Source organism: Haliaeetus leucocephalus, unplaced genomic scaffold (genome assembly GCF_000737465.1).
Source record: "Haliaeetus leucocephalus isolate CR32 unplaced genomic scaffold, Haliaeetus_leucocephalus-4.0 Scaffold206, whole genome shotgun sequence".
In the NCBI taxonomy this organism is placed as follows: Eukaryota; Metazoa; Chordata; class Aves; order Accipitriformes; family Accipitridae; genus Haliaeetus; species Haliaeetus leucocephalus.
This window is the reverse complement of record NW_010972642.1, coordinates 13,104,072-13,122,979: the sequence shown is the minus strand read 5'-3', so window position 1 is coordinate 13,122,979 and position 18,908 is coordinate 13,104,072. Positions and strand designations below refer to the sequence as shown.

The 18,908-nt window shown below is 38.5% G+C and overlaps 1 protein-coding gene across 1 annotated transcript in view; it reads left to right on the top strand.

Moving 5' to 3' along the window:
• The first annotated feature begins 38 nt into the window (after positions 1-38).
• The window catches only part of ALDH1L2 (aldehyde dehydrogenase 1 family, member L2), a 32,719-nt gene continuing 13,849 nt past the window's right edge, over positions 39-18,908 (top strand). The window contains exons 1-11 of the mRNA XM_010566326.1: positions 39-101; positions 5,739-5,880; positions 8,106-8,340; positions 10,814-10,979; positions 11,822-11,923; positions 13,489-13,578; positions 14,584-14,718; positions 15,085-15,210; positions 16,636-16,727; positions 17,597-17,744; positions 18,492-18,611. Of these exons, the coding sequence (XP_010564628.1) occupies positions 51-101; positions 5,739-5,880; positions 8,106-8,340; positions 10,814-10,979; positions 11,822-11,923; positions 13,489-13,578; positions 14,584-14,718; positions 15,085-15,210; positions 16,636-16,727; positions 17,597-17,744; positions 18,492-18,611 (1,407 nt within the window). The 5' untranslated portion in view covers positions 39-50. The remainder of the gene's footprint in view (positions 102-5,738; positions 5,881-8,105; positions 8,341-10,813; positions 10,980-11,821; positions 11,924-13,488; positions 13,579-14,583; positions 14,719-15,084; positions 15,211-16,635; positions 16,728-17,596; positions 17,745-18,491; positions 18,612-18,908) is intronic.

Sequence of the window (18,908 nt, the reverse complement as noted above, 5' to 3'; positions counted from 1 at the left end):
TTTGCGCCGGGCTGCCGAGGGAGCCGGGGGAACCGGCGGCGTTCCGCAAGATGCTGCGGACAACCCCGCGGCTGCTACGGACGATCTGCACGACGGCCGCGGTGAGTCGTGTGGGGCGGGCAGCGGGGGACGTGGGCCCCCCCCGGTGCCGTACCGTGCCGTGCCGTACCGTGCCGTGCCGTCCCGTGCCGTGCCCGGGAGAGAACGGCGGCTGCTGCTCCTCGGCGTGCCTCTCCGGTCGGAGGGCGACCCGGGGCCGAGCAAGGAGAGGGAAGTGGCGGGAGGGGGCATTTTTCAGGATGTGATGCGTATTGTCTCTGCCGGGGTTTTGGTCAAGAGCGTACAGGCACGGGAAGGTCAGGAGGGTTCGGAGGAGGGCTTGGTTTGGGTGCAGAAGCAGCATCCTGCCCGGCTGGTCTGCGGGCGGGATCGCAGCCATCATCTGGGCGCTGCGTCTTGCAGGGATGTGACTGGAAGCTGCAGGGAGCAGGCACCAGCGATGCTGTGATAATCCCCAGTAGCCGTGTGTCGAGAACAATGTGAGTGTGGCCGTTCGCTGCCTCCCTCACGCTGGATTTGCCCTGTGAGGAGCTGAAGGTTGCCTTCTAGTTAGGTAGGACCATGCCGGTTCCCACTGCCGGAGAGAAGCCCCACACTGTGGCCTAGGAAGAGTGTTTAGTTTGTGACCTCATCACCAGTTCCTTGCTCGGGGTTGAAGTTGATGGCCTAAATTCCTCTGCACCCCATGGTTTAGTTTTTTACAGCTCTGCGCATTTGTTCCAAGCCATTCTTTATGTCCTGTTAAATATATAGACTGCAGAACTCCCGCAACCTCCCTGAAAGCATTGCCTAGTCCAAATTGTACAGATGTGTAGGTCTGGCAAGCTGAATGAGGGTGGGAGATTTTTTCTTTCCTAGAGACTGTTCTTTGTTTCATGTTTGACTGCTCGGTTTAGCGTGAGGACAGCAGTCCTCTGAAGGTATCTACATGGAAGGTGTTAGAATAAGAGATTTAACACAATCTTTTTGGAAATGCACTCAGCAATGCCAAAAAATGAGAATGAATGACTGGTGAGAACGCATTGCCCGTAGCTGTGTAGATGGGAGGGGAGGCTCTACGATAGGTTTCTATTTGGAGGCACTGGAATTTAGCACATGTAGGGGGATCCTCTGTAGAAATAAAGTTGCAGTACTGCTTTTCAAAGGAGGCTTAATTCTACATTCATTTAAACAAAGATATAACATTAAAATATTTACTAGCTTCACTGAATTCTTATTCACAGGAGAAATAAAATACTGTAATCTTTTTGAGAGTAAGCTTCATAAGCAGAGTAGCAGTTACTAAATGTTAGCCTTCGAGAAATTTGATTAGAAACTGATAACCAATTGAACGTTAGACACACATACAAAAGAGGCAGTAACAGAAACTTATTTTTATCTATGAAATAAATTCTTCTACATATAGGTTTTGTAAAGTCAGACTTCTGCGAGAAGAAATGTAGCTCTTGGACTTGTCTTCCATTTTTAGGAACTAGAACTTGACAAGATAGTTAACAGCATTTGTCAGGCTGCTTCTTTACGCAGTGCTTAGTTCTATTTATTAGTTTTATTTTTGCTTAGGTGTTTTGGAGGAAGGAAAGAACCAGAACAGAAGCAAACATTAAAATACTGTATATCTTTTAATGAGCCATTGTAAAATAAAGTCCAGTATGGGATCAACAGATGGTATGGACAGAATTTTTAAATAGGGAAGTTAAATTTAAATCTGTGCTTTCATATTGAGGTGGTGAGGTAAAAGTGGACTTTCAGACAAGTTGAGCATTCAAGATAAGACTGCTTGTACAAGCAGTTCTTAAGTTTTATGCTCTTTATCTTATTTTCGTCATCCAAATTGGGAGCACTTGAGTCAGGGAAACTGAATTAATATTAATCTGCATTATAATATAAGCAAAATAGAAGGTTAAAGAAGAAATTAAAAGTTCAGACAATGAAAACAACAGAATTACAGTAGAGTGAGCACCAACTTTCTAAATTCTTATCTTTTTGTAGCACTGTCATAATAACTACATTATCCTATGATTAGTCATAAAAGAAAGGCCAGATCTCTCTAAGCCACCTGAAGTGCACTGTTTGCCATAACTAGGAATTGGGTAATCTTACAAAAGTACAGCAAAAAATCTACTCTGATACTACATGACCATTAACCTTCCCTTGCATCTGTTAATGAATGTTATACATCCATAGTCAGCCAGGCAACTACAAAAGAAGTCTAATATAACCTCTTAACATCACTGACAGAAACAATAAAAAGTTTAGTCTTTGCATATGTTACTGGTAATGATCCAATATCCATCTAGCACTTTATTCAACAGCAAAATTGTTTCGGTGTTCTTTAATGAGCTTCCTTTCTACAGCTTCTTAATGAATGCTAGTGATGGTACGCTGGCCAAAATGCGCCATTTCTGTAAGAAAGAAAACACCAAATTGTTTTTTGTTTCTGTGTAATCTTATAGAACTTTCCATTTTAATTGGTTGTTATGTCCACATTAAATTCTTCTAAAAGGATTTCCCACTTTCACAGGTCTAACTCATCTTGAGTTATCATTTTTATGTTCAGGAGAATTTCCCAGAGAAGATACAGGGTGGCTATAAGATCTCATGCAGTTGCTCAACTGTAATTTTTCAAATAAAACAGAATTGAAGGACTGAATTTGTGGTCTGGTCATGCAAACCCCTCCACATATGGGATTTCTTTTCTTTTTTTTTGCTCAGTAGAAATCCTTTGCATGGCTGACTTATGGGTTTGGCTCCTGCTTTCTGCTGATGGCAGTGTATGTGTTAATGTGCTACAAGCAAATTGCCACATCTAAGCCAGATGTTCATAGAAATCACACAATACACATGTACCATTCATTGGAGAAGTAACTCAAGAATCACAGCACATAACACAATTACCAGATCCATCTTGCAATTGAAATCAGTCCTCATTTGAGTAACTTTCTGTAAGTGTGAGACAGCAGAGCTGATTTGCTGCCAGGCTAATCTTTTTGTGCACTACAATGAAGAAATTGGACTTAGCCAGTCTGCAATCTTCTCAGTTTTACCAGTCTTATTTTTTTGTTTATTTGGGGACTGTGTTCTCTGCTTCTCACCATTTGTTGACTCAGTTCCACAACTAGCACAACTTAAGCACGTGTAGCTTTACTGAAACTGTGTTGATTTACAGCAACTGTTCATGATTTGGAACTGGGACTGGTATACAGTTCCATGTGATATGAGAATTGGACTTATTCACAGGGAAACATGAACTAAAAGTTAAGTTTAGGAATAGAGGGTGCATATGTTATTAACACTTTGTGAATAAGTGGAGAAAAAGTAGCTCTTAAGGTGGTGATAAATTCAGACTCAGAATTACCAGAAGATTGGCCAAGTATCAGAAAAGCAACAGAGTACAGCAGTGAGTACTTTAAAAGTACTTTTAAAAGGAGATTGGGTAAATTTGTAAAAGCAATCATATGACATGATTGCTTGTAAAGGCAGTGGACTAGATTTATTAGCTAAGAAGATCCCTTCCAGTCATGTTCTTACTGAGAGATGTTAACAAAGGACAAAAGTAGAATAAGTAACTCTCATCTGGATTATCTTTAATGTTTCTTCAATGTACTAGTTGGGCTACCACTGTAAATTAGCACAGTACAGAAATCAAAGGATTTCATACCACGCTAAACGTGTTCGGTGATCCAGCAGGTTAATCTTTCTCCATCTTGCCTGCTTTAGTTAAAATAATTAGGAAAATCTGATGATTACTTTTTATAATGCAGCAACATTTCTGCTGTAAAAGCAAACATATCAGTCATAAAGCACTGGTAATGAGGTCTACCTGCATCCATTGGGCCTTGCTAGATAAGGATTGCAAGGATAAATTGTGCTTATTGTAATTCAGAACAAGGTCTTGTGTTTATTAAGAAGAAAATAGTGAACATATTTTAGGCATTACTGCCAGCAGTGCAGCATTTGTTAGTAATATTGTCATCACCAGTCTCACAGACATTTTTTACCCGCCAACTCTAACAATCTGATTTTGAAAGAGCCTGAGTTATGTCCACCTTTGCATCTTACTACTTGTTACTACTGCAGTTGCACTAGTGCTGACTAATGCTGTAATACAGGGACAGTTTTACTATGCAGTTTTGTTCTGAGAGAAAATATTGTCTCTGGACAAATAGTTATCTCATTCTGTTTTATATAAAAGATAAAAAGCACACCTCAGTATTCCTGTAATGGAATGTACCAATTCATAACTCCCTTTTTTAAAAGGCCAACTGCATAACTAAAATGTCACTTGAAAACAGCAAAATAGATCCATAATATTTCAGCTGTAAAATGAATTGCAAAGAAATGGATTGTGGTTTTGGCTAACCTATTTTTCAGGACATTTCTCTTTGTCTTAGAATTTGTCATATGATCTGATGGGCAGTCCAGACCATTTGGTATCCAATCAACAACCCACTTAGTCAAGGTATCCTCATGTCCCAGCACCATAAGAAAGGGAAAAGAGGAGGGAGGAGAAAAACATACAAGTGCCAACATACAGAACAAATGCCGGTGGTTAAGATGTTTAGACAGTGCTTTGATTCCTCTTTATCATTCTGAGCTTATGGCATCTAATGGGTCATTCAGAAAAAATGGAAGACAAAGTCCAGTTGGAAAGATGAAGTTAAGAATAAAGGTGGGGAGTATGTGGATTTATCTTCTACCTTTCATTCAGACCTCCTAAAAGGAGGGATCTTTATAGTTTGAGACTAAGAATAGTTTCTACCAAATTCAGCTTTGAGGAAGGTTAAGTTTTCTGTTTATTCTGTGTGGATGTTTCCTTCATAATGAGGTCTGCTGCTCTGTTTGTTTTTCAAAGCTTTCCAGTTTTCAGTTTCCAGAAGCTGGTGAAAAATGCAAAGACAGTGCTTATAGGGACAGTTCCACCCTTCTGCCAGTACTTGCATACTCATTCCTGCTCCCCAGCTGGACCTGCATTAGGACTCATGGCAGTGCAATGAACTAGATCAGTGAATAGATCCAGTTAAGAATAAGCCACATTTTGCCAGGTCAGTGCCTCCCCAGCTTAGTACCCTAATCCAGTTCATGCAGCTACAGGAATACCAGTTCTGGGATAAAGGAGGTGTTAGAGGGGAGGGACCGGAGGTAGGGTGGGAGAGGGAGAGGTGCACAGCTGTCCCCTAAATCTAAAGGGACTCTGAAGGAATTAGTAGTTTTCTCAGGGTGCAAGCACTTGAATAACATAGCAGTACATGATATCCTGATAGCATAGTAGTGTGGTGATTCGAATTATCCTAAACATAAAAAGTTGGGGGAGTTATTTGCACCTACTCAGTCTGAAGAAGCTTAAAAGCACATATCCAGTGTACTGGGATGCAAACGCAGAAGGCAGTGGAAGTCCAGCAAGGGAACATCACATGTAGCAGTATTTCCCTGTAGAAGGATCAAATGGGTCATCATTACCTTTAACTTGGCAGGAACAATGCAAGCATGTCTGAATTGTACATTGCCTGTCATTAATATAAAAAAATTGACTATTATTCCTTCAAAGGTGATTTGGGCAGAGAGACTATTCCATTTTAAATCAAAATGAAATTGATCAAGAAAGAGCAAGAGAGAAATGTAAGCAACAACATATTTTATTTGCATCCTAGAACATGGTTTGTTTTAATTCTTTTTACCAGGCTTATCAACATAAGCTAAAGCTAGCCCTTATAGGTCAAAGTATTTTTGGACAAGAAGTTTATAACAAGCTGAGAAAAGAGGGTCATAAAGTTGTGGGAGTATTCACAGTGCCTGACAAGAATGGACAAGCCGATCCTTTGGGTAAGTGTAACCTTAATCCAAATGTTAAAATTACAGGCAGACATAACAAACTTGCCTTTTCATGAGAAGGTGGTATCTATATGGGAATGACTTGCATATATTGCCTTTATTACACTGGATTCAGCATAAGAATGATGCTTTAACAAACACAAGTCCCAGAACCAGTTTAACCTTGTCAGTTAGTCATTATTTAAATCTTTTCTAACCATACCGGGCCATACATTAAGATATCTGAAAAATAAATTAATCTAGGTACCTTATTTGAACGTACATCCTAGAGGTAATTATCCTGAACTAGGTCTGTATCTTAAAGCAAATAGCTGCTCAGCCTGTACTCGAGCACAAATTGTCACCTGTTTCACTGTGCTGTCCAGGACACTCAAGGCATGGAGCCAAGACTGTTTATCCCTGGTGTTCTGCCCTTTCTAACAAGCTTGCATGCGGCAGTGTACCTGAAGAGCCTATTTCTCTTCCACCTGGACTATTGAAAACCCATTGAAAAGGTTAGAGGAGGCTTTGCTCTCCCTTTTTCCACTGTCAAGATGCATAAGGATTTTCTAGACTTCCTAAAGAAAGAGTTGTTGCCTGACAGGTATTCAGAATTGTACTCATAGAACAGAGCCCAGTGTGACAAAGAAGCTACTTTGGAATCATCTGAATTGTAACTTTTTTTTTTTCAGTGGCATAAAAACAGTGAGTTAATATGATTAGCAAAGAGAAAGAAGTGCCAGAATGGAATGTACCTTTATGGATAATCTGAAATTAAAACTTTAAAACTACATTCCATGAGCTGTCTCAAGTCTCTCTCTCTTTTTTTTTTTTGGTCCTGACATGTTTTCACAAAACTCTTATGAGGGAAGAATCAAACATAATTTTTGCTTACCTGGGCTATGGCACTCCCAAACTAGCATATAGTTCTCAAGTTTATTACATTCTGTAACTCTATGTCATTAAAAGATATAATCACACTTTGGAAGAATTAGAGGAGGTAACTATTAGTTTAGAAAAAGACAATTCGACTATCCAGCTCTGGAAGCATACCATAACACTTGGTTACACTATGTAAACTATTGTTGTACAGTTATTACCTGAGCAGATGTAACTAAGTAAATCTTCCACTGATTTCTATCATATATTTATTGTAACTAAACCATAGAATTAGTTTATTGCTCTCCTAATGAAAAAAAAGGAAATTGCTGGATACTTTGTTGCTTTTTACTTCCAGATGACTCAAAAAGCTTAAGTCTCAAGTGAAATTTGCTCATGTTTCTGTATCCTCAGACAGCTACAATTTTTGTTTCTAAAGGTAATTGAAGTACACACTAACTTCTATGGAATGATATTTAAGTAAGTATTTAAGACCTAAGTTAATAGGCTAAAGATGCGTCAGCTCAAACTCAAGTTCCAACTTCAGAAGTGAAAAAGAGAAAGGAAAGTATGAAAATGTGTTTAGAAATATAAATTAAATTAGGTGAATTTTCCATACCTCTTCTTGTTTTCCCTTTTCTTCCTATTACACATACAACTCAACAGATGTAGAGTTTGACTCTACTATCCTACTCTCTGTGATGAGTTATAAAGTGGTTGCACAATGGAATTTATCAAACACTTAAAAATTCTCTCTGCAATTAGTGCAGTTGTTTTTTCTCACCTTTAAGCCTAATTTTAGGTGTAGCTGTGTGTTTCACAGATAAGTGAAAGTATATCCAGAAGGCATCAGTAAACAGTATTTTGAAGAAATTACTGAAGGCCATTAGCATCTGTAATTATTTGTACCACATGGCAATGTGACAAAATGCTGACATGAGTGAATCTTACTTGTACGTAGTCATATTCACATACAAATTGCTGAAGTGGAAAATTAAGTTCTGCTAAATGAAACCAGTTGCAGGCAAATGTAATGAACAGAAAAGAAATGAAGTGTCACTGTTAAATAGTCAATAACATTCATCACTGTTTCCTGCTTTCATTGGTACTTATTAGCCAAGTTGTAAGAGTGAACTTAAAGTTGAGAATGACATCAGCTGTAGGAATGAGAATCAAAGACAGAATTAATAAAATATATCCAAGTGCAAAGGTTTTTAAACAGCATACAGAACAGTACGAAGGGCATTCTGTAATCATATGCTTGATCTGCTGGGGTTGTCATGCAATATCTCTTTGATTTCAGTTTGAATTTTTAACACAAATGCGGATTAAAAAAAAAAATTGTTCTTTCCCCTCAGCACTGGCAGCAGAGAAGGACGGCACTCCTGTTTTTAAGTTCCCCAGATGGAGAGCTAAAGGCAAGCCTATCCAGGAAGTAGTTGCAGCCTACAAATCGGTTGGAGCAGAGCTAAATGTCCTTCCATTCTGTACACAGTTCATCCCCATGGATGTCATTGACTGCCCAAAACATGGCTCAATTATTTACCATCCATCCATCCTACCACGCCACCGAGGAGCTTCTGCAATCAACTGGTGAGTTTTATGCATCAAAACTATATGTATGTCACGTTATGATGTTGGTCTGTACCCATTACTAATGAAAATGCTGGCACAGTTCTGTTGACTTGCAACTGCTCTGAAGGAACTTCTCTGAAGCAGCTGAGTATTTGGTTCATGATCTGCACTTCATACCTAAGATTCGTTATGATTTCCAATGCAAGTGCAGCTGTTATTCTGGGAAGATCAGTGATGTGATCTGTACATTCATACATTTTACTCACATAGGCAAATCGACGATCTGGAGTTTTCATAGGCAGGACACTGCTCTTGTAGCTCATCCTCCACAAACACTAAATAACTATCACAACAGGTCTTGATGCAGAGCCTAAGATTTCACAGAAGGGAAGGGAGAGAGAGAATAGAATCCACAAGAATAAAACTTTATCTGGCTGTTCTCCTGAGCAATGCACAAGGCTAGATTCAAAATGTTACTGTGAAAGAACTACACTGCAGTAATGACCACAGTAGACTCAGATCTAGCATTCTTGTGACAACAGAAATACCATTATCACACTGTTTAAATTCAATAAGAAATTGTCTAAATACGAAGAAACAATTTTAAAATAATCTTACAGGCAGCATGGTGATTATCTAAAGACACAGTGTTGTAGATTCAAAGCAACAGCATATTTTGCTTTGGTTTGTTTGTTATTTTTAATCCTTAATGGCAAAAATGCTAAACTGAAGTACTTAAATAGAGGAGTAAAGGAGACTATTAGAGACATAAGGAAATCCTTCAAAAAGTGGCAGTTGTGTCCAAGTGGGGAAAAACTCTGGCAAATCAGGTGAAGAATGAAAGTAAAGCAGTCCAGAAAAGAAAAGGCATAAAATTGAATAAGAACAATTTTCCCAAATACATTAAAGGTGGGAGGTATGTAGGGTGATATAGGTGTTTAATTTTAAAAAGGTGCTTATCAAAGAGAACACCATAGTAGGAAATCTGTATTGGTATTCAGGATGGAGGAGCTTAAGACGTTACTACCATGCCCTTCTTTGTGTAGAATAAGTCAGAACAATTCTCTTGAGCTGAACTGTGAGCAGAAGAGATTTTAGATAAACTGATGAATGAATAAAAATCTCTTCTCAGGACCAGGGGACTTTCAAAGTTTCTGCAGGTTTGGGACAGCCTAAAGTGTTTCTGTTCCTTCAGATTGTGATAGTGCAGGAGACTGGAAAACAGCAAGAGCAATACCAGTTTTAAAAGGGCTGAAAGGGAAAGCCAGGAAACTTTAGACCAGTCAATCTGATTTCAATCTGTAATAAAGAATACACTTTCTACACAAATGGGTAAATGTGATAATGTGAAAGTAAGATTAAGAAAATGAGAGGTCAAATTCAAAGTTAAAAAACATAAGGTAATGCACATAAGGGGGGAAAAAAACTGACTATATGTAAGCTATAATAACATTTAGGTTAATTGTTGTTACTGAGAAAACAGACCATGGAAGGATCTTAAATACTGTCTGCATCTCAGTCAGAACATGAAGGAACTAGAAATGCTTCAGAAAAGGCTAAGAAAGATAGTCAAAGGTATAAAACAGCTTCCACATGGCAGGAGACAAATCTAGGAGTCTTCAGATGGGAAAAGAGGTCATTGGGAAAGAAATATGTCTCCTAGCAGTGTATTAAGCCATGAAAGACATGGCAAGGTAAATAAGGAACTATTGCTCATTCTTAATCAAAAGTTAGGGGGCAGCCAGCAAAGAGATCAGGTAGTGGAATTTGACATAATGAAGGAGTGTATTTGGGTTTATGTGGCGGGGTTTTGGTAGCAGGGGAGGGGCTGCAGGGGGGCTCCTGTGAGAAGGTGCCAGAAGCTTCCCCGGCTCCGAGTCAGACCCGCCTCTGGCCAAGGCCAACCACAATCAGTGACAGTGGTAGCACCTCTGGGATAACATATTTAAGAAGGGGAACCTGCCGTGGGGGAGGAGATTGGAATGTGAGAGAAACCCCTGCAGACAGGAGCAAGGGAAGAGTGTGAGTCCTCCCCCTGAGGAGGAAGGAGCGGCAGAGACAACGTGTGATGAACTGACCACAACCCCCATTCCCCGTCCCCCTGTGCTGCTGGGGAGGAGAGTTGAGCCCAGGAAAGAGGGAGGGGTGGGGGGAAGATGTTCTAAGATTTTATTTTACTTCTCATTATCCTACTCTGATTTGCTTGGTTACAAATTAAATTGATTTTGGTTTTTTCCCCAAGTCAAGTCTGGTTTGCCCATGACCATAATGCTGGATTCAGTTGCAGCATTTCTTATGTTGCTTTGTGGAAAACCACACATCAAGAGTGTCAATACTGTGGGTTCCTGACTATGAAATGAGCAATGAATTAAAGACAGTTAGGATTTTCTTTTCTATCTACCTAAAGTAAATGAATGTGTAACAGATGGGTTGATATCCCTGACTACTTTCATACTGTCTGTATTTACTGTAAGGCTTTTTTTATGTCCAGGACTTTAATTCAAGGAGATAAGAAAGCAGGATTTACTATTTTTTGGGCTGATGATGGTTTGGACACTGGACCAATCCTTCTGCAGCGAGAATGTGACGTTGGCCAAAACGATACTGTGGATGACCTGTATAACCGGTTTCTCTTCCCAGAAGGAATAAAGGCTATGGTATGTTTACCTGTACTAAATATCAACATTTTAAGTGGAAAAGAAAAGCATCTGCTGGAGTTTGAAAGCAAAGGAAATATAGACAAGATGCATGCATTCGGAAAGACAGAGGTTGTGGTGTTCAGTTGACTCCTAGACTTCAGTGGAGCCGTGCTGCTTCACGACAGCTGAGGAGGTGGCCTCAGAATATTTGTTGCTGGCAGCAGGCAAAACATATCCTGTTTCCACAGAAGGCAAGAAGTCAAATTTGTCTGGAGTGTGGCTCTTTCCACAGATTTCTTGAATGTTTTTACAAGGTGAAATTTTTTAAAGGCTCAGAGAGAACAGAAAGTTAGGGTAAGGTTGAAAAAAAAAAGGGGGGGCGGTGTTTAAGTTCAGAGCCCTGGTGGATTGGCTTTGGATTTTGTATGCTTGTCCTTTTTCGTATTGTTTTAAAATGAAGAAATGAAAATGCATAAAAAATACTCAGCATGGATCGTTAGAGAAATTTTTTCTCTCTCCATTTAAATGCAGAGAAATAACTTTTTGCAGAAAGAAAAAGGAAAGAATTGAATGCAGTCATACAGAGCCACATTCTAGTCCTGCAGAATTTAGGCAGCTGCTATATGTTTGGTGACTAGGTACTCCCATCAAATTTCTGAGGCTATTTCTTTTGTCAAAGAAGTTTAAGTGTATGCGTATGTTAATCGGTGTATCATTGGTCCCCTAGATTTTGGAAATCCTAGGTTTTAAAAATAAACCGGTTCCCCTTGTGGCAGAAAGTCTTTTGCTGTCATTCACAAGTATGACTGAGGAAAAAAGGCAAACCGAGCTAACAATAAATCTGTTACTTTTTCGCTTAGGTGGAAGCTGTACATCTAATTGCTGATGGTAAGGCCCCTCGTATACCTCAGCCTAAAGAAGGGGCAACATATGAAGGGATCCAGAAAAAGGAAAATGCAGAGGTAGTGTTAAATAGCACTGTGCTTTGTGCATATCACCAGAAAAGTTGTTATCAACTCAGATCACAGTAGTAGTGATATGAATTTAAGATTAATTTCAACTCAGTTGTTTCCCCACCTCTTATTCCTGGGATAAGTCCAAGAATGCATGTAATGGAGCCCCAGGTTAAGTTCCTATTTCCTTTCAGCAGTTACATATATTTAGAAACCTGGTGTTCTACTTGGGATCATCTACACACAGCTAGATGGCAGCTGCACCTTCAGTGGATTCTTAATATGTTACCAGACTTTTAAATACAGCACTGAATGAAGATAGCTCCCTTTGTTTACCAACAGTCCATACTAAATTCTCTACCAGAAATAGATTTGATGTTAGCAAAAGCAAGTGTTGGCACCTTTCCTGTTGGCACCAGGAAAAAAAAAATATAGGTCACGTAAACAAACAACAGAAAAAAATATATTTAAGCATCCATATAAGAATTATATAAGCACCCCCACTGCATTAGCTGGATCTTCTTTGTGGTTGGGAGGGCCACCATAAAATGATAGTGAATGCTGCCTTTAATACCTTCTTTTCCTTTTCTAGACCAGTGCAGAAGTTTTTAAAAAAAATAAAAAGTAAAAATTATTCCCAATATGTCAGTCTCTTGTCCATGGTGAATATAGTCCTTTCCACCTGAAATATTGTAGGTGATAACTTTTTATCATATTTCAATTCCTGCCTTACCTTAGAAACAAATAGCTTTGCATAAGGATATTTTTATTCATTCATAAGGAGCTTCCTTGGGGTGAACTAGCTTAATCTTCCTGCTGTAAAACACTTCTCATTGGCTTATAACTTGCTTCTAAATATTCCTTGTGCTTAAACTAAGAAGGATGCTGGGTACCTGAGATTTGTTATTTAATAGCTATTCTGATTATTTAATTAATTTTGTATATATACTCACAATATTGCAAAGATAAAGGAATACATTTTCACTGGTTTTACACATTAAATATACATGACATTCTTAAAACATTATTTCCTTTTTCCTCAAAGTCTTGCAGGAATTGCAAGTTGTAGTGGGAATTCCATTCATGAAACAATTTATAAAGGGTTAGTAAATGATTAGAAAGTATTTTAATAAAAGTTTGTGGTTTTATTAAAGAAGGTAGGATCCGAGCAATAAATAGATCATTTTCAGCAGAAGGTGATATCCCAGATGTACACTTATTCCCATTTATACTATGCTTATTAAATTTATTAATCATAATATTAATTATTTAGGAATGATTACCTAGTAGCAAGATTTATATTTTCATTATATTAGTGTGAGAAGGAGAATCTATGATATAGACTGCACAGAACACAAGAGTGCTAAGAGCATCCAATTTGATAGGTCTTTGATGATTAGCCATCTGGAGATCACTGATTTTCCTTTATTAGACCAGACCCTTTCTGTGTTCTTAAATAAATGAAGAGTTGAAAGAGAAGGAGGGAGAGTTTGTAATTCTTATATAGGAAAACATTACTAACTTGATTTATGCCTAAACACAGAAGAATTACCTGGCATGTCTTGATTTCCTAGATCTCCTGGGACCAACCTGCAGCAGCTTTGCACAATTGGATTCGAGGGCATGACAAAGTGCCTGGAGCATGGGCAACAATAGATGGCCAGGTATGCTCTGAAAATCAGGAGAATATTCTTCTTTTCTATGACCTCTTTTTGACCTTTTTTATTATAAAACTAAAGGTGTCTGCACACAGGTGAATATAAATGAGAGTTACATTGCAGTAGCTCTCATTTTATGACTGTATGTTTTATATATATCTCAAACAGGCACCTAAACAAATGTACAGAACACAGTAGTTAAGATTTAAAAAAAAAAAACAAGCAGCATGGTACAAAGCAATAAGTAAGAAGGGTAGAACCAAACTGTGCCAGTCATTTTGTGAAGTAGGCATGCATTACAGTATAATGCAACCCATGCTGTACAGTGGGCAACATCACAGTATTAACAGCAAAGTGAAACACTGTGAGCTACTGAAATAACAAAGAAGGTTTTATTTAAAGAGATTTGGGCCTAGATCATTTGTAGAAATAAATCTATCTCATTTTATCCGAAACCAACTACTTCCTTTCAGTGTATTGAAAGTACTGTACATTTGATCCACATTGTACTTACATAAAATATTTAAAAAATTGCATTATCTTTCCTGCCTGTGATGTCCAGATTTTGTTACTTAACTGTTAGCCATCTGCTGGTAAGCTGCTCCAAAAGCCCTGCCCTAATAACCAGAACTGTTGCTGATTTGAGAGCCCAGAAAGAACAGAAATGCCCCAGAAAGGCAGTGTTCAGCATTGCCAGCCTGGGAGCAGAGCCGGACTCCACCGGTCACAGTCAGGCTTCTGCCAGTCTCTTCCTCTGGGCATGCACTGAAAAAAGCTGCTTCCCTTTCTGCACTGGTTCCAGCATGCACATTGTTACAGCTAAGCAGCTCCACAGGTTTAGGCAGCTTGCAAAGTTTTACATGTCCTGGGTTGTAAAGATACAGAGATAATGTTGTAACATGTTTTCCATGTGTAAGTACTTATATTTAAGCTTCAAAACAGTATAATTTCACTATTAGAATTTTAGAGCATGTTTGGAATCTGTGCACTTTTAATTCCATTTATTTTTAGGTGGTTACTTTTTATGGGTCATCATTACTTGATGCTTCAGTGCCTGCTGGACAAGAGCTGGCAATAAAAGGTGCTTCAAGACCTGGACTTGTAACCAAGAATGGTCTAGTCGTTTTTGGTAATGATGGGAAGATGGTAAGTGCTCACCCTGGCAAGTGCAAGTAGTGTGGAATTGTCAGGCTATACAAATCCAGCTGCTAATGACAGACAGCTAATTTGTTTGGAGTTTATCAATCCTCTGCCATCCTGTAGAGGAGACATTAATGTTTTGCTTCTCACTCAATCCATATTCATTTCCAATATGGATTAAAATGTACCAATACTGGGAGAGAATCTGAAAGACAGGTAGGAGTGGCCTGTGTTAAATTACCTGCATCATAGCAGCTTTCCTGCAAGCCATTTATTTTACTATTTCAATAACCATATTAATGCCTAAGAACTCTTCACACAAGGATGTGTTACCTCCCAGATAATTTAAAATCATATCCTCTCATTTTTCAGGTACTAGTGAGAAATCTGCAGTTTGAGGATGGAAAAATGATCCCTGCATCTAAATACTTCTCTGCTGATGAGAAAACTGCCCTGGAACTTACAGAAGAGGAGAAAAAGATGGCAGAAGATATTAGGGTAATTCAATAAACTGCTTTAGTAGGATATTACTTCAGACAAAGGCATTACATACTTCTCATTATAAGCAAGGCATATCTTTTATTTAGCCATGCAAATTGCTTTTTGATAAAATGTACTCAAAGAGTATGGGGTTGAATCTTTAGTTATTGGCATTAATTCAGGTGGAATTGGGAATTCATTAGAGCATTTAGACATAACTTTAGAAAGTTTTCTTTCAGATATGAGTGATACAAAGACAATGATTGCAGGGTCAGTTATAGTAAATATCTTTGAATGATGAGGGTGGGAGTGAGGAAAAACAAATGGACCTTTGCCTCACAACAGTGAGGTTTTCAACACTGACAGACTTGGACAGTTCTGAAATCCTTTCTTCACTGTGGTGTTACTCACTAGGATGTGCTCAGAGTGGTCCTGTTGGACAAGCTCCAGGGAGACTTAGAACAGCAGCCTGAAAGAGAAAAGCAGCAGTTTTCTCGCTGTACCTGTGCATGCTGTCTCTCTTCTGCCACAACCACCCACACGGGGCTGGCTGGCAGAGGGATGCAGCAATGGGGCTGCTGGAGCAGAAAGCTCTCATAGCCAGAGAGGCACTTTGCTGCCCTCTCATGTAATCCATCCCTTCGTAGTGAGTGTCAGGGGCTTAACTGAAAGCCACATTTGTCATGAAAGTTTTGTGCCAGAGCAAGCGAATCACAGGTGTATTCCCTTCTGCTAACTCTGCTACAGGGTCAGTAACTTCTGACACAGGTCAGGCAGCTTGATGCACTAGTATTTTGAACAGCTGCTTCGAGATTACCTTGAACCTGCTTGCCAGCAGCATAAAACCTACCTGGAGCTATTGATTGACTGAGACAATAGCAAAAAGAAATATAAACTCTACTTCATGACACTACCTGCTTACTCTGAAACCTAATAATTAATTGAAATATTATGTTACCAGTTATTTCACTATTCATGTTAGCAGAAATCTCTACCTCATGCATGCAGCTTAAACTACTTCTCAGCTCTGCCTAGGTGCCAGAAATGCCATCAATCCAGTTGCAAAGTGCTCCAGGCTGTCTTTGCCTCTGCTGACAACATATTCCATAATGCAATGGGAAGTTATTATTTGGAGGCTAAAGATCTTTAAAAAACAGGCCTGAAAATTATTAGCATTATAGCTTTCAGGTTTCGTGCCTGATTAAGTAAAATTATCACGGACAAAATAATACTTTTTGATAAGCTAATTATGCTGAAGAATTTATTGGCTAATATCAGGTCTCCAGACGGTTCAAGACCCTCTTAAAATAATTTTCTGTTTTAGAATCCTTTGAAATAATACACGTCGTAGGCACAGGTACCATAGAAAGTATGGTTTGATAAATACTTCTTACAATTAAAGGATTATTCATTATTGCCTCTGTTATTTTTATGTATTATTAGGCTATTTGGAAGGGAATTTTGAGCAATGTTGCTGTAATTGAGGATTCCACAGACTTCTTCAAATCTGGAGCATCCTCTATGCATGTTGTCAGGTAAGAAATATTCAAAATAATAAAATTTTGAAGCCAAAGTTAATGGAAACAAAGTTGTCATGGTGCTTTTAAATCAGGGTTGATCAAGTAGTGTTAAAAAAAAATCCCCCTATGTTTTCCAATACTCTAACTATTCCCTTTCCTACCTTTGAAAATGTGATATGGTTCTGCTCCCAAAATTAGGAGATATTGATGTAATCCTGCTCATTCTATCGAAGGAAAATTCCCCTTAACTTCAGGAACATCAGCCACATGGGGGAGCATGGTGATGCTCAGACTTGTCTGCATGCAGTGACAGGTATCTCAAGACCAGGGAGCTGACTGGGAAGCTCAGCAAAGAACTCCCCAGAGGGAAAGAGGAGCCTTTCACAGAAAGAATTGAGCCTATGCTTACAAGTACACTGAGTTCATGCTGTGTTGGGTCACCTTATTTACCTTCTTTTTGCAACTCAAATAGCCCAGGTTATAATATAAGACCAGCATTTCAGGTGTTTTTTTTTAACAAACTGATTATTGTCCCCGTTACTTACCAGTCTCATAGAGCTCTGAATGTCCTCCATGTATTGGTTAGATAGTCCCATATACTGTTTTATCAATCAGTACATGCTATTTGTCATTTATTTCCAAAAGTTTACCTAAAAGTATTCCAGAACTGACATTTTCTTTTCTGTAACACCCCCAATTAAACCAACTGATTTCAGTAAAATTCACAACTTCTGTGCCACTATTGTCAGAGAAACACACACACACATATTCACACGCATACAAACTGGTGCCCAGTTTTGACCCCTTTCGACCTTCTAATGATTCAGTTATCTGAATAGTTCTTTCATTTGTAATTAAACTTATTCTTTCTTCAAAATCTTTAGAATGCTAGAAGAGATCAAACAGAAATATAGTGGACTTCAGCTACAGAATGAAGACGTGTATATGGCCACTAAGTTTGCAGACTTTATTCAAATGGCTGTCAGAAAATTCAGAGGAGAAGACAAAGAAGAAGAGTTAGTAATTGATTATGTAAGACCTTTTATTTTGCTTTTATTGCTTATTCTTTCTTGTTTTTTGGGGGGAGGGTAAATAATGCATTCTATTAGACTGCTTGATGCAGTAGGAAAAGCAAACAAATATTTGGTCATACAAACTCTTCTTTGTGACTTTTTTCTCCAGCTTTTATATATGTGCATTTTGGAATGCAAGTATATATGTAATGTCACTTACAGTGTACCAGAAACCAGAGGATCAAGAACATGCAGTAGAGTAGATCACACATGGGCAGATATTCCTACCTCCCTTGCACCCTCCTGCCAGTATGCTTCAGTCAGAACAGTTTTGGAGCTTCTGCTTTCCTGAGGCAAACAATGCTAGATTTTTCTCCTAATAGTCTGTTTGAAAACTTTGTGTGGAAGGAGGATTGCATGTTTTTTAAGTCATTAAGTAAGTCAGGATTTCTTGAATTTGGGAATTATGCATTTGATTGAAGTCCACTAGGACCAGCCTTAACCAGGGCTTAGTATTGGTTTGAACAGAGAGATCCAATGATAAAAAAAACCCAGAAATCTGCTTAACTATCTCAGAATATGGTCACTGGTGTTCATGGAGAATATGATTTCCATTTCATTTTAGTCTTTTGTCCACTTCTAACAGCCATATGTACATTGTAAAATGTGGCTGGATGTTGTCTGAAGATATCAAAAGCTTGTTAAGCTACATTAAAATCTTAGTTATTAAAAGTTTAAATTAATTTGTTGTTTATTTCACTCTTAGGTTTCAAAAAATGTGAACAACATGACTGTGAATATGCCATACCAGTGTTTCATAAATGGACAATTCATAAATGCTGATGATGGAAAAACATATGACACTATAAATCCAGCAGATGGATCAGTGAGTAATTTCTAAATATGATCAATACCAGTTTATTTCAATTTCTTTGCCTATTAAAAAATCTAAACCACTAACTGAATATTGCCAATTTCAAAATCATACAGTACACTTTAAATAACCCCTAGAAGTAATTTGACATTTCCATTTAATTCTCAGTCTGTATATTTTACAGTTTTTGCATTTCAGTCAAGCTGCACAGTAAAAATAACCTACTTCGACTTCAACTATTATGTCAATTTCCATACCCAGCCATATGTTTTACCTTGGTTTCATTCTTGTTTAGCTTTGCAAACAAAA